Source organism: Sebastes umbrosus, chromosome 20 (assembly GCF_015220745.1).
Source record: "Sebastes umbrosus isolate fSebUmb1 chromosome 20, fSebUmb1.pri, whole genome shotgun sequence".
Taxonomy (NCBI): Eukaryota; Metazoa; Chordata; class Actinopteri; order Perciformes; family Sebastidae; genus Sebastes; species Sebastes umbrosus.
In genome coordinates this window covers 5790420-5806564 of record NC_051288.1, presented here as the reverse complement: position 1 = coordinate 5806564, position 16145 = coordinate 5790420, and the positions used below count along the sequence as shown (strand labels likewise).

The window sequence follows — 16145 nt, the reverse complement described above, 5'->3', positions numbered from 1 at the left end:
GACATCTTTACTGCAGACTAAATGTTCTTATTAAACGTGTGCACGTGTTGTAAATGTTTTGAGGACATTTAGACAGCGAGCAGTCTGCAAACTGTGTGTGAGGTTACCCAGCGGTGAGTGCACGGAGCAGTCGACAGACAGGATGTTCTTGTGGACCAGTTCGATGGGACCCGGTCTGTGGGAGATCTTGTCGTTGAGGTCGTCGGCCAGTCGCGCTCGCTTCAGCTGCAGCTGCTTGGCCTGCAGGGACGGCTCTGCCGACGTCTCTGTGGAGGACACAGCAAGACAACACGGACGCATGCAAATTCATTCATCGAGTACGTGGTTTGTAAACAGAAAGTACATATCGACATATAATCCCTTTAAATGTTTTGAGCAGATCTAGGAAGCGGACAGGAAGTTGAATTTTTGTCAAATTCGAAGAAATTACAGTTTTCAGAAATTCTGCCCACACATAAATCTGAAATAGGAACTAAAGATTAACCTTATCACATGGAAATGGTTCCGTTTTGTTTACTGTGGTTCCTTTTTTTAATAAAGTTTCATTTTATTTCACCTGACTTCAACCTTATATTCTATACAGTTGATTCAGCCTAAAAACTCACCCTCCAGAATATGCATCCTGACCAGCTCAGAGCGCTCAGGACGACTCCGGATCTTCCTCTTCAGATAGTCCTCGGTCTGGGGGAAAACACATGATGGAGGGGTGGCATGTGTAAGAAGGAGGATCACAAGCAAAAGGGTGAGAAACAATAAAGAGTCGGGGGGGAAGATGAAGAAAAAAAGAGGGGGACAGGAGAGAGAAGCAACACATAGCTGAAACGCTCAAACAAGTCACATTTGTTACACTGCGGTGAACTGCTACGGCAGATTGCATATATTATTTAGTTGCAATCTTTGTTGCATTGCCAATACTGTTACATCACTCATTTAATTCTTTTGCGTGTGAAGCAAAGATGGTTCTCGTTGATAATGCTAACTATGCTACAACTAAAAGCATCCCCAAATTTAATTACTATTCCGTGACATAAATCAGTAATGGAGTATAACAGACTATGAATTATGAATTTAAATCTTCACTAAGCAACTTTGCATGATGGCAGCTCCAGATGGCAGTGAGAGGTACATCTGACCTTGGGTTACGAAAAAAACCCTGTTGGTTTGTTAAGCTCCTTACCTAAAGAGTGCTACCTTACTATTATTTGTAGGGCGCCTAAAGTTTCAATTTGTTGTTTCCCGTCCCATTAAGTGTCTATACTGACAGTAGAATTCAATTACCAATAGTGCTTTACAATTTATGCTGTTTATACATACGGTCAAGGTTTTGCCCCCGCTAAGTTTCAACAAAGCAAGTCCATTGAGAAAGCTCCCTGTACTTGAGACACTCACCCTTGCTCGCTCCAGACTCCTCCGCTGTTCGTGAAAGGCTGCTGGGCTCTTCAGTGCTGCATGGAGAGAGGGATGGAGGTGGGGGGGGGGGGGGGGGGAGAAAGAGAGAGATGAATGCAGCTCACAAGGACTCTGATGCACCTTCCAGCAAGTGACACTGTGAGAACAGATACAGCTACAGAGGAAGACGGACTCAAAGCAGAAGTGGCTGCAGGACGAGAAGGTCAAGAGTGCTATTCTAATATTCTAACCACACACTCTGAGGACAGCTCAGTAGGCTGACGGGCCACTGCAGCATGCTGTGTGTGCAGGAGTAAAGCTAAATTGCAGTGACAGCCAGCCACCTCAGTTATCACAGAAAATTGTACCTGCAATAGATTTATAAGCCTAATTGTAACCATACTGCCTTCTGGGAGCTCAGTTGGTCACCTTATTCCATACAGCGTTTCAACGTATTATTTCTCTTAGTTGGAACTGAGAAAAAGAAGTTGGTCTGAGTCTACATTTGGACATTTTTTATCAGTGACTTTTCACACAAAAAGATAGCAGAGTTCCAAAACTATTTCAAAGGCCAACCGTCTGTGTTAAGTCAGAGAGATGGACAGCAGCTGGGAGTCTGAAGGACATTAATTCTTGATGACTACTAGTCTGGATTGGATCGTTAAAAAGGAGCAAGGAGACAGAGGAGAGTGCTGCGGACTGATGGAAGGACTGCTGCACTCAGAGAAAATCTACATTCATCATTGCACTCAGCCATGACTGTCTGCAACGTACCTAGTATATGAGTGTGTGTGTGTGTTTGTGTGTGAGTGAGTGAAAACACGTATTTATGCATTTTTAGCCAGCCAGTTACAGCCTCAAAAGCAAAAGAGTACTACCGTTGAGGAGAAACCCAGAAAACTATGTCTGTCTCTTCAACAGAAAAATCCCAAACTTCAAATATCTAAAGTTTCGGTTAAAAAATAAACTAGAATTACCGCCTGGCAGTTGTCTGCCTCTGCCAACCAGTCAACTTGCAGTTTACATCCATGTCTGTCCAACATGTCATCACTTCATCTTTTTATCCTATTAGACATTTATGTGACGTTGTCATAATTATCATATGAATGCTTAAGTTATGGCCAAAAATGTGTTTTGTGAGGTCACAGTGACCTTGACGTTTGACCACCAATATGGATGTCTGTCCCAGATGTAATGAAATTTCCTACAGGTGATCCTTAGATATCGCTTTCACAAGAATGGGACGAACTTAAGGTTAGAGTGACCTTGACCTTTGACCTCCAAAATCTAATCAGTTCGAGTCCAAGTGGACGTTTGTGACAAATTTGAAGAGATTCCCTCGAGGCGTTCCTGAGATATCGCGTTTACGAGTACAGACGTACAGGCAAACAACCTGAAAGAATAATCCCTCTGGCTTTGGTCTCATTAAAGGTGCAGTGTGTAGAATTTGGTGGCATCTAGCGGTGCGGTTGCAGATTGCAACCAACTGAAATTTCTCCCGTGTGCCAAGCGTGTAGGAGAACCGGCCGATGCAAAAAAACGTGAATGGCCCTATCTAGAGTCAGTGTTTGGTTGATCCATTCTGGGCCACTGTAGAAACATGGCGACCGGCTCCGTGAAAAGGACACGCTCCCTATGTAGATATAAACCGCTCATTCTAAGCTAACAAAAACACAACGATTCTTAGTTTCAAGTGATTATTCACTAAAGAAAACATACTCATTAATATTATATTCCATATCTGCCAATAGATCCCCCTAAATGCTACACACTGTTGCTCTAAGATTTTGGGCTAAGAGCACAGTTTCCAATCAAACAACATGACTAGCCAAACTGAATAAAGGATTTTAACGAGTTAGACACTTGGACACCAAGAGCACCCAAACTCACTCATATATAAAAGCTAAACAGACACAAACAAAATGTTCACTGTATTTGGGGAAGGACATTGGGAGGTCAACGGCAGTTACGATGATGCAACGTAGCATCCATCGGATTGGTCAAGATCTGGTGAAATCGCCCGCCAAAGGTGTGTGAGTGTGGACATTCTGGCAACAGTGGGGCGTCAACTGTATGTGTGCCACGACTGGAAGGGGGTGGGAGGCATTCCTCGTGTCACAACCCCTGACGCTCAAAGAAGAAGACCTACATACCAGTTGTGACATAACCAACTGTCACCAAGATCACAACAAAACGGCACAAAACTGGTCAGCTGATCCTGTCACTATCGTCTGCTGAAAGTCAACAAAAGACGGTGCAATGGAAAATAAAATCTGCATTTAACTGTTCTGTAATATTTTGTGACGCAATTAAAAAAAACATCTTGTACAGCAACGAACCCTAGAGTTTCCCCAACCACTGAACAGACAGGATCAATGTAATCCATCTCATAGCGGAGCTCTAATTGACATTTTATTCTGTTTCTACAGCAAGTATGAAATGTAATTCAATGTCTGAACAGAGGGCCTTTATGACTGCCCAAATCAATCACTATTTGTACTTGTGCAATTCACAGAAACAATAAAAACACCACCGGTATTATTGTGTATCTGGTTACACTGAAACATCGCAGAAGAAACAACAGAGTCAGAGACAATAGAAGAGAGATTCACCCCGAAGAACAAGACAAGTCACTGGTTTTTCAAATCGATCTATTGATTCAACGACAAACTAAACAATGATCTGAACATGCAAAGTGGAATTAAAATCCTTCAACACATACAGTTTCAGATCTGTTTTCATTCGTGGGAACATGGCCCCTACCCTGAAACAGACCCTCCTATCTCAGATTATCTCAGATGCTGATTTAGAAACTTTCAAGTGGTCAAATTTATCAGCCAGCAGCAGCTCAGATATACTATGATTTTTTTTGTCAAAGTACTACTGCTTGTTCACCCATATATCTACACATTTAACCTCTCCAAATCTAGCACAATCTTTTGTATTCTCTTATCCACAAATACCCTGCTTCACACTTACATGCTGTAGTTGATACTGACAGAGCATCACTGCAGCAAGTGAGAGGTCAAGTGCCTTGTTCAAGAACACGGCTCAGACTGAGAGAGGGGGGTGGAAAGTTACTCATTCACACCACCCACTGCTGCAAAACCACTTGGAGGATTTGATACCACAGCAACACTGACCCTTCGTCAGTTCCCAGCATCCACTAAGGCTGAATTCAAACCGACTCAGGCGATGAAGCGATTAGCCGCTGGGTTTTGTGGCGGTGTGAGAGTGTCACTTGAATGGCCCATTTGTGTGACGTCATGTTGTGAAGTTTAACCCCCCCAATGTAGCACTACTAGACATATCGTCATGATACGATTCCACTGAAAGTTGCTAAATGTTGCTCTTTAGCAGTTCCTGAGATCTTCACCTTGACAGCCTTTGCTCTACTTTGCTGCAGAAAACACGCTACTTAATTCCACACAGAACTGCTCCAACGAGCATCCATGTAGTCAGCTGTTGCACAAACTCCTGCTTGTGCTTGTTTTGTTTTTTTCCCCTCAGTTTTTTAAGGCAGAGATGTCAACCTTACTCTCTCACCAACTCGCTGGTTACGTGATTGGCCACTGCAGCGTGACGTCGGGCTGTGTTTCTCCAAAAGTTGAGTCTGCTCAAACGAATGGGAGGACTGGTGTTTTTTGCGAAACCGCCTTATCTGCACAGAACGCATGGAAACCTTGCACAATGAAAGTCGGATGCGTTTTATTATTCTGTTCGTTGCATAAATTCGCAATACAAGACAAAACTGAATTAATTACGTGGGTGCCGTGCAATGGATAGCTCTAGCTCCAATCTGGGCTACTGAATGAATGACATTAGCAAGAAGCTATCATTTAGTTGCCTAGAGCACAATCACTACTGTCTAATCTTAAATACATCTTTTGTTTTGTGATCATCCCAGATCCCAAGCTGTTCTGCAATCACCTGCCACAATCAATCTTTAAATTCCGCATCTCTGTAGTCTTTATTTTGTTTGTCGTAAAGTGCTTTGTGCTGGGAGACGAAGTGAATGTTTATCATGCCGTTTTGGATGATGACGTTTGCACGGACGGTGGCTCTGAGTGGTCAAACAAACCTAAAAAAAAGAAGCAGAAAATCGAACGGACGAAAGTTTCGGAGTCAGTGTGTAAATGTGATTGACACAACGTAAGGTCGTTTGTATTTTTAAACGTGCGACAATTTCGGACGAAACATACTGACTTGGTGTGCAAAGGTTTTAACTCCTAAACAGCTGGGCAACATGGTTGAAAGGCTGTTGCATAAGGAAGAAACAGAATGTACTAAATGGTCGAATGTGGAACTCACTGCTGCCAACTAAAGTACCTGGTCTGAGTGTCCACTCTAGTGCATTCTTTCATGCCTAACCCATGCTTTTAAATGCAAACTGAGCAAGGATAGTTATTTTAAGTGCATTGTTAGTGGACTGATATGCCAACAGCCGTGGTAGAATACAGCTGAAAATAGTCGCAACACATTTTGGTTTCTCCACCTGTCACAGCAATTAGTGGCAAGGGATACAGTCATAAAAAAAAAACTACAGTAATATACTGTATGAAGCTGAATGCTGGGTGTGTTTTTCTCTTTACAAAGAACCTACTTCTGGCTATAGCTTAACAGAAACAGTGGAAAATAAAAAAACATATCTCTGCCTCTTCTGATGTGCGGAACTTTGAAACAGGAAGTGGATACAGAAGAAGAGGAAGCTGCCCCATTTGATAACACAAAGTGGTGCAAAGACACCACTAAATGTGACACATGCAGAGCGCGCACACACATGCAGATAACACATGCAGATAACATTTTCAGCAAAAACAAAACTGAAGGCAAACAACATTCAGAATATTGTGTTACCTGGAGATATTTTGATATCAAATATACACAGAAAGATACAATTCAAACGTGTCCTGTCTGGCAGATGAGGATAACCAGATAGCTCATTTAGCTTGTGAATCAATCGAGCGTACGCGTATAGCTCAGCGATGGTATTATGTATGTAACCAACTCAATCAATCTCTGACAGGCATTAGGCAAGGGGTTAGCGCTTTGACTTCAGCTCAAAGGCACAGACACACTGCCCTAGTTGTCAGCATAAGCTCAAGACCGTAGATGTAACAATATACCGTATGTATGTACATGTTAACGTGGAAGTAACCACATTGAGTATAGTATTGAAGTTTGCAGAATACAGAGACTTACGTGGCATGATCCCTTGGCTGACCAGTTCCTCTCGTGTACGTCTCTGCTGGAGTTTGAGCTGGAGGACTGCATGGAGACAGAGGAGGTGAGGGGGGGAGAAGGAGGAGAAGAAAGAGTCAGTGTCGGGCCGGTGAGAATAGGAAACTGCAGCGATGGAGCTCTGAGCTCTTGAAGCTTCCTTATTCTCTCTTATTGTCCACAGATCAGCAGTTTGTCTGCCACGTTCACATAAACAACCACGCACAGGAACCCAGATGCATTTGAACTGACATGAAGAGGACCTGCACTCTCTGGCACCCAATTCAGCCTCCCATTTGCCCCTTCCTGCGAAACTCAGAGGCAGAGGAGGCGGGTAAAACTAGTGTGGTACAAGTAGGGCGTGAGCAGCGTTCTACACACTTCCTGTTTCTGGACTTTTTAAAAAAAAAAATGATGTCTGTGTGCCGAGTGCGCGCAGATGTGTATGAAAAAAAAACAGTAATCAGGAGTATCAGTAAGAAAGATAGAGCAAGCACAGCAAAAAAAAAAGATGAGAGAAACCAGCAAAGGAAGAAAAAAGAAGCAGTTAGAATGCAGACTGAAACAAGACCAGCCTCGATTAGAGAGTAGTAAAAAACAAACAAAAAAAAACCAGTGCATATGGGCCGATTGCACCGTCATTTCAAAACAGGAAGCACTCGTTATATAACGCAGAGTTTTAAGGAACACAGTGCTGGACAAAAGGACCGTGTTTGGCCTTTCTGCATACACAAAGTTTCAGTTGTTGTGCATTGTGTTACTCAATCTTTCTCATCTGGGTTCCTTTTAAAGTCAAATTTATATTACAAATCAAGCCTCATAATCATGATTTAACGTTAAATTGGAAACAAATTAGTAATGAACTAAAAAGTTAGGCCAAGGCAGGATCATGCAAGTGCATTGTATTTCATCATTTGCTGCAGGACTGCAAAACAGTGAGAGTTTAGGGAAGTGACCCTCCAGTCAGTAACACAAACAACTAACCAACTTCAAACACCTCATCGGACATGACAAGTATGTACAGAAAAGCTGCAGGGTCGCTGCAGACACTTGCTTGCGGTATGACTGTTTTTCTGAGGTCGATAAGTTGTAACTGATACTGCATTATTACTCTGTTTCCATTTTATAATAGAAGATGTGACACACTTACTGTTGATTTTAGTTTGAAGTTTACAATTAGGAGTAGGAATCACTAGAGGCCCAACGATACAGCATAATTATCACAATACTTTAGTCACAATACAATCATATTGCGATAAGATATATTGCGATTTATTATCTTTTTTCAACTGCAACTTATGCAGTTTGTCAACATCTGTTTTATCTAATAATATACAGTTTTCACAGTCAAGCAGGCAGACTGCAGTCATTAAAACATCAATTTTGCATCATGCACCTGACAAACTGAACTGTTTGTATTAGAGTCTATATTGTATTTGCAATATTAAAGGGGAACTACGCCCATTTTCAAAATTCATACAAATTATTCCTATGGTCTAAGACAACCAAATAAATATTAGCAAACATGAACAACTGTCTCCCAAATCCAAAAACTAGAGTGCTAAACTTGTCAAACTTGTGATGTCATAGGGTATAAAGTGTGGAACTGCTCCACAGAAAATAAATTGGGAAAGATGCTCTAGATGACACTGAGAGCACCCACGGGAATGTTCTGAGTATATGGGAACATTTTCTGTTTCACAACTGACAACCCTACAATAGAGTGAAGCTCATTTGGGTGTAAAAAAGAAAACCAACATTTTGTGGGTCCACAAAATCAGTCTCCCATTCATTGTCTATGGAACAGACAAGTTTGAGACATACTTCTGTGGTTTCTGGCTTTGAGAGAGGCTAGCTCATGTTCACAAATATTGATTTAACTTTCCTAGGGCATGGAAATAACATTGGAATTCTTAATTTAGGTGGTGTTCCCCTTTAATAGTTTATATAATTGAAAACCTTTTTTTTATAATAATAATATATATATATATATATATAAAAATATATATTGCCATGCAAAATATCGCGATGCTATGCTGTATTGATTTTCCCCTCATTCCTAATAGAAGTGTTTCATAAAATCAGAGGAAGGAATGAGTTTGTTATTACATCAAATACTAGTATTTTCCCCGACACAAGACATTCAGCTCAGCTCCACTCAGCTGAGACCTGTGTTTTTTTAATGTACCAGCTGTCCCTGTTGAAGGGGTATGTGTGTGTGCATGTGTGTGTGAAGTGTAACACACCACTGAGACTTCCCAAGCATTTCAGTGCAGGGTTGCGTCTGGCAGCACCTGTTCCTTCCCACTAACAAAGTGACATCATTGGCGCTCGCGGGCTAGCCAACCAGCTAGCCGCCCCTGCGTAGCTGCTGGCTGTGTTATGACAAAAAAATTCAGGCCTGGACAGAAACACTGCGAGTTCCACGGAATTAACGTCAGAGCCTGTGCAACTAAATGTCATTCTCTTTGGCTCTAAATCTAATATTTACTGTAGAGAGTGTATGTTCTATGTCGTGAGGGATCGGGCTAGCATTAGAGGCTCCCCTCTAGAAGCAATAACATGTCAGTTCACATTCTGAGACGTAAACACAGAGACCTAAACACAGCCAGGCAAGTGTATGTATATGTCGCACCAGCCACTAAGAGATTAATATTCCCACTTTGCCTAAACACAGGCAAACCACTTAAGAGATTCACGTGTTGCCTGAAACCGCACAAATACAAAAACACACACACACACTGGCCGTGCCATGGCAGAGTGCGGGATCAGATGCCAAGTCACTTGGCACTTCCAGGGAGGAGGTTTATTCTGGGAAAGAGAAACTTACACTTTCCCTCTATCCCAGCCTCACATCTCCGTGCTCCCTCCTCATGTTCTTTCATGCGGTCAGGACACGCCAGTTAACTTATTTATTCTCTCCTGCACTCTCTTTCTCATTCCTTGCTTTATTTCTCCGTCTCTGGCAGTAAGTGAACTGGAGGTTGCATTAGCTGCTTAGTCCAGTGGCCACAGTGGCTTGTAATGGCTGCTATAACCAGTTTATCAACCAACTGAATTGCGACGAAAGTAGAGACGTTATATATAGTATATAGCATGTAAAAAAAAACTTTAAAATGATAAGGCGTCAGCCACATTTTTCTCAGAAGTCTCGCAGATGTCTCACGGTGACACCTCATGCGTTCTAGTGGAGGTGAAGTGTGAAAAGCTGCAGTGGTGTTAAAACTGTAGACTGATGTCAGGAAACCCGATCATACGAGTAGGACAGTATCAACTAAATTATCTACGAATGAAAACATAAAAGCTCGGCACCTAAAAATCAAGCCAGAAATTGTCAGTACTAGAATCATAATCATAAGGTAATCTGATAATGCCTTCATCTAAATCAGGTTTGAGGGACATTTTGGTTAATTTAAGAAAAGGATGAAAAGGCAGGGCAGTTTTATTGGGATACTAGGCCACAGACAAAACTGGCCTCCGCACTCATAAAACGTTAGAGCCAAGCAACACAGAGACAGAGAGACGACATTTACAGTTTTAGATAAAGCACAGGAAACAATGGTGAAAAGCAAAAAAGTAGAAAGAAAGGCAAGCAAATTATAACCTTTGATATTTGTAACCTGATGAATAAATATAACACATAACCACCGATCAAATCTCCATCTGATAAAGTTTCTGTTGATTGAATGAGTTAATCAAGTAATCATCTCAGACAAGTTCAGTGTTTAAACACAGCTGTCTCGCAGCTACAAACTATGACATACTACACACAGTAAACAGTAAGGCATGGAAGTTAGGGAATCCTGTGTGCATACCAGGGTTATAATAGTAAACTAACACTGAAATTAAAATGAAAACAAGCACTGCAAAATATTGTTAGGAAATTGAAACTAAATAAAAATGATATCCTTTGAGTTAAACTAAACTGAAAAGATATTGCCAGGTTAAAAATAATAAAATAAAATAATACAAATAAAATAAAAATGAGCATAAATTCATTTCAGTTTTAGTTGTTTAGTTATAATATATCACTAATAAAAAAGGAGACAGCATGAATTTCTGTCAACTCTCGTGACATTGGACTACAGAAACTTTAAACATTACGACCATTCATACACAGTACTCCTACCTTGTATTTTGTATGTAAATGTAGCTACATACTTCTGAGACATTATAACTGGCCTTAACAAAAAACAAACTAAAACTACTGTCAAACTAACTCTTTCTGAAAAACTGAAACTAAACTAAAACTAGCAAACACACTCTGAAAACTAACTAAAACTAAACTGAAATTGAAAAAAATCAAAACTAAAATAAAATACAAATTAATTCAAAACAATTATAACCTTGGTGCATTCACTGACACAGATGTCCTATGCATGACTGTCCACTTCTGAACCCTTGATAATGTAAAAGTAGTGGGGAAAGAGGAGATCAAAGTGTTAGGTTTAAGGTTAGAGAGCCGTCGCAGTGGGGGAAGGAAGAGGTCAGCGAGGTAGAGCCAAGTTCTTGGTGGCCAACTAGGCTAATCCTGCTGCGCTCACTCGTCATTAGATCTGTTCAAACATGTCTGAGTTTGTCACTGTCCCCGAAGACCCCCAGGCTTGGCACCGCTAAGCCCACACACACGGACCCTAGCAACACACGAAGGCAGAATGCTCTGTGCCCACACTGGGTGAAATAGCGGGCACAACATACATGAACGCACTGCCACACACTCGGCTAAGTCACGCAGACACTCTGTGCCGTCGTTAAGCTTGGCATTGGCATTGGAAATGTTCTATTTGGAAAGCCTGTTAATGTTCTCCTGCATGAGCTCATCATTTACACAATAGTGCAGTTTGACTGCATCTGTTGAACAGCAGAGAGAGCCTGACCGCAGCAAACGTTTCACACATCAGTGAGAAAGAAAAGAGGCTAGAGGGCAGGAACGATACAAGGTTAAGGCCACTCACACCTTGGAATCACTGTGCCACTGCCTTCGCACTGCTGCCGCACTGTGCAGGGAAGCCAGATGACAACGAGAGGGGATGCGGTGAATACTAATTATCTTAAAGTTCAAGAAGGACGCGTCAAATTCCCAGAGCTTTCATGGATTTATGCAATTCCTGTCACTCACACTTTCTCTAGACTTGATGCACGCCTCCTTTCAAGAATTTAGCAAAGGTTAGCTGTTAGCAAAAAGCACCTGGAATAATAGCAGATGTGGTGTCTGTGTATATGCAGTGACACTGCAACATGCCAGCTGTTTTTATGGTGTTGTAAAAATTCCTTCCACCTTTTTTAATTCTTTCCCCTCTAAACATTCTCCATCTTCAAATCACTCTAGCCTCACAGGAATGTTTTGTTTCAGCTGTAGTCAGTCATCTGTGACTCTGACCCTTGCTTGTTATGCTTGTAATGTCGGTTATAAACAAGCTGAAGCTTCTTTCACTGTTGCACTGACTGTAAACCATTCCAAATTAGGCTGCACGAGGCTTGTATTTGATATTATGTCATCGTTGGCTCGGTTCTCCTGAGTTTTCCCTTTCAATGGAAAAAGATGTTCTTGTAAGCCCTCAGACTGTTTGTTTTCCTCTCGTTTATTTTAGATATGTGCAAATCACATCTAAATTAAAAAATGTAATCAACTGTCACATCATCATAATTTATATAGCCTAAAATACACTACTACTACTACTACTACTACTACTACTACTACTAAAATTGAAAAGATAAAATCAGCAACTTCCAATCTGGCTGAAAATTAGATTTTACAAGTATTAAATATTAGTAGCTAGTAGCTCCAGTTTGGACATAACTTAAAGAAGACCTATTATGCTTTTTTGCTTTTTCTCTTTCCTTTAGTGTGTTATATAACACACTAATAGAAACACTGCTCCTGAACTGCCTGAAGCGCCTCGCTTGAAGTCCCGCCTTTTCTTCCGTAACATGGTGATGTTACCAAGTAACACATTTGCATAATATCTGCCTAGCGGCTAGCTGGCACGCCCTCAAACAGCTTTTACTAGCACTAGTAATGTTATGGAGCAATGTTTATATGAGTGGGTCCCCATTTTGTTTGTTATCATGCACGCAGGTGATGCAATACACGTTCCTGCCAATGGTTTCACACTATTCCACCGATCTACAGGTGCCGGTAATGTGCCAAGAAATGCAGCAACGTGCCAGCAAAGGCAGGAACATAGAAGACTGCTGGCATGTAAAGATGGCTGCACAATGGAGGTTTTGAACTAAAATTAAAAAAGGCTTTGCCATTGTTTTATGGAGGAAGGAAATACATTCAACAGGTTGTTTTTAGGTCTCCAGGATACACATAATTAGTTTTGGGGAGTGAACATTAATTTGTTTGTTTACAACAAAAATCCGCAGGGCACCTTTAAGACTGATTATGTGCAATGTGACCTTAACATCACAGGCTCAGTCATTTACACACGTGGTCGCCCACACTTCCTTAATTTAAAATAGTGGCCAAGTCTGTAAGTCTATTGAACAGGTTTATCGGAGAGAACAGATAACCACTTCTGCTTCCTTCCTATACAGGCCGGTCAACCAAATCACTTATCTTTAGAAAAGCCCCATAAACTATTTATGTGAAGCCAGTAAGCCCTGATATGAACCTGAATCACACACACACACACACACACACACACACACACACAAATCATATCAAATATCTTGCGTCCGTACTGACTATGTGTAGCTCCGGATCGCCCACCTTCTTTCAGGCTGTGATAGACAAGTCTTTCGTGATCCGTAGTCAGTCCTGCCTTCTCCATGTCTTCTCCCATTGGAGGAGAGCCCGGGGGGGAGGGCTCAAAAGACAGGCAATGGTTGGTGTCCAGCATTATCGTTCAGAAAGGAGATAAATTATTTGGTAAACATTGAACTTCTCATTCAAAAGGTCCTCCTCCCAAGTCCCGAATGTTGACAGTTTTGGCTGAAGAGGGGAGGAAAGAAGAGTCCTTGATGTGTCAAAACTGCACCAGCTGTCCCTTCAATTAGCTGTCCTCTCTTTCCAAGGGAAGGACGTGAATCAAATGCTTCGGAAGAGCCCCACACAAGCCAAAGAAAATCTCCTTTTTAAGCCAAAACGGGAAGGAAAAATGCTGCCTCTCCTTATCTCTCCAAGTGCCTCTCTCTTCTGTATCGGAGTAATCGATTGGTCTGTCTCAGATTCTCTCTCTCTTTCTCTTCTTCCTCCTGCTCTCTCCTTCCCTTGCAGTGGCAGCCGGCGAGTCACGACAGCCAGCGAGACGGGGAAAGAAATCCACAGGAGCGAGTCGTTGGAGGAAAAGAAGAAGGGAGCGGAGGGGAGGAAACTGAAAAGAGGCCAGTGGCGGAGGAAGAGAGGACAGCAGTGAGCTCGGCGGAGAGAGTGCCCAGCGAGACTGCTCTGGTTGCAGCTCCTCCTGAATCCCTCACACACACACATACACGCACACACACACAAGCAGGGAGTGCTGCCGATAAAGTTCTCCTGCTCAGCTGTTGCCATTCATTCACTGTTGCAGACTGAGGGGGGCTGCTGCCACATTGCAAACTCCTCCCTATCAGACACATACACACACAAACACAGCATACAGAACAAAATCTCAGCACTGTCAAAGAGAGAATCTGTTCTTGAGCACTTTCTAGACGACACAGGCTTTCCTCTCCTAAAAATTGTGACTCATTTAATCTATGAGCAGTTTTTATTGGATGGGTGGGAACGGCAGTAACAGTTTTCAGTGATGACCTCATCCAACTTAATCGACCTTTGTCAAAGATGCTTGGGAAAATATGATCCTGGGATGATACACACCCACACATTGACTTTTAGAGTGATTGATTGATACCCAATCACCGCTGCAGTTCTGAAATGTTTTTTTGAACCATCTGCCCTTGAAGAAAGGCATTCAGACAGGGACTCTATGACATATGTTTTGAGAAGTCATAGAGTGGACCGGTGCGACCGGAGAATCAAAGCATCCTAATCCTGTCGGAAAACACTTTTTTTTTGCGGCCCAGTCCCGCCACCAAACTGTCTCTGGCTCCCACAGAATGCTGATGGTAAACCCCGACCATGGCCGCACCCCGCCTCCCCCTCTCTCCGCTCTATTTTAAATAGCAAGGCCAGCTGGCCATAAGGGGGCTATATTCAGCTTGGTATCACCTGTGCGCTCACAGGGTAAGGTTACTTTGAGGCACACACATCACTGCCTGCAAATATACACGCACGCAAACGTTTAAGCCACATTTTCCCGGACTGAATCAATGTTTTATGAGGCGTGACATGAAGGGAGATGCGTTGCTTTCATACCTTGCATTACACTATACATACAGCACAGAGTGGAGTCGACCTATTAATAAAATAAAGGCCTGAGTATAAATATCTTGGGATGCACGATATGGATTTTTTTCAGTCGATACGGATAACGATAATTACCTGCTTCTCATGGCCGATACCGTTAAGATAACTGATAATTTGACTTTTTATTTAAAAAAAATTAGTTCATAACCTGTAGTTTATGCATATCTGAGGGTAAGAAAGGCTAAGATGTAGTGAGCAAAGATAGATGATTCAATATTCCATAGCCCTGACCTAACCAAATCTAACTGACATCACTATTGTTAACACAACAAAAACAAAGAACAGTTCTGACTTCAAATGTCCAGTTATTTTTTCGAGTAAAGTCATAAACTGTATAACCACTGTGACGTCACATATTTGTGTCAACTGTTTTGAAGCCTCAAGTTTGGCACTTTGGTCGTCGCCATCTTGGTTTTTTGCAACCAGAAGTGGCACGAGAGGGTGGAGCTAAGTACAACCAAACGTTGATTAAGACGTTTTCAGGCGACCAAAAAACTGAAAACACACTGTGAAAGGGTTAAAATTCTACGACGAAAAACCCGAACAAATCCCAGACCGGACAACGCCGTGGTAGCGACCTGTCAATCACAAGGTAGCCACGCCCTAAAACATCCCCTGCTTTATGGTCTATTTGACTCTAAATGGGACCATAATTTACTAAATGAACATCATGCTGTATTGAAGAAGACTTGAAACTAGCGATTGAGACCATAAACTCATGTTTACAATGTTCACTGAGGTAATAATCAAGTGAGAAGTAGGCACTTCCGCATTGGCTTCAGTTTTCAGACCTGGAGGTTGCCCACTGAACAATGAAACGTCCACACCGGCAACGACATGTTTGGCTCTCTAGTCAGCGTGCTGCGCTCGTTCTTCTTCTTCTCTGTGTTCATTGGCGGATCGCAAACAAACTTTAACCGATGCACACTGCCACCTGCGCTACCGGAGTGCGTAGATGCTGCGCTTCTTAAGTCAATGAAAGCAATTTGGCTTTGTATTTTTAGCCGATAATTTATCGGCTAGAATTTCCTCATTGGAATAATACATAATAATATAAATTTCCCATTATCGGCCGATAATATATTAGGCCCGATATATATCATGTATGCCTATAAATATCAAATACGTCACAGTGTGTGACATTGTGGCTGACCAGTATAGAACACCTCTATCACACACGTGA

The 16145-nt window shown here is 42.0% G+C and overlaps 1 protein-coding gene across 17 annotated transcripts in view; it reads right to left on the bottom strand.

The window, feature by feature from the left end:
- mrtfab (myocardin related transcription factor Ab) overlaps positions 1-16145 on the bottom strand; it is a 49614-nt gene that overhangs the window by 12513 nt on the left and 20956 nt on the right. For 4 of the 17 annotated variants that reach the window (XM_037755082.1, XM_037755086.1, XM_037755089.1 and 1 more), the window contains 4 exons: positions 6592-6657; positions 1390-1445; positions 606-681; positions 108-278 (listed from right to left, as the gene is read on the bottom strand). In XM_037755082.1, coding sequence (XP_037611010.1) covers positions 108-278; positions 606-681; positions 1390-1445; positions 6592-6657 — 369 coding nt within the window. Of the gene's footprint in view, positions 1-107; positions 279-605; positions 682-1389; positions 1446-6591; positions 6658-6861; positions 6886-13299; positions 14111-16145 lie in introns of those variants that run through there. The other 13 variants (XM_037755076.1, XM_037755077.1, XM_037755078.1 and 10 more) reach the window with 8 other exon arrangements.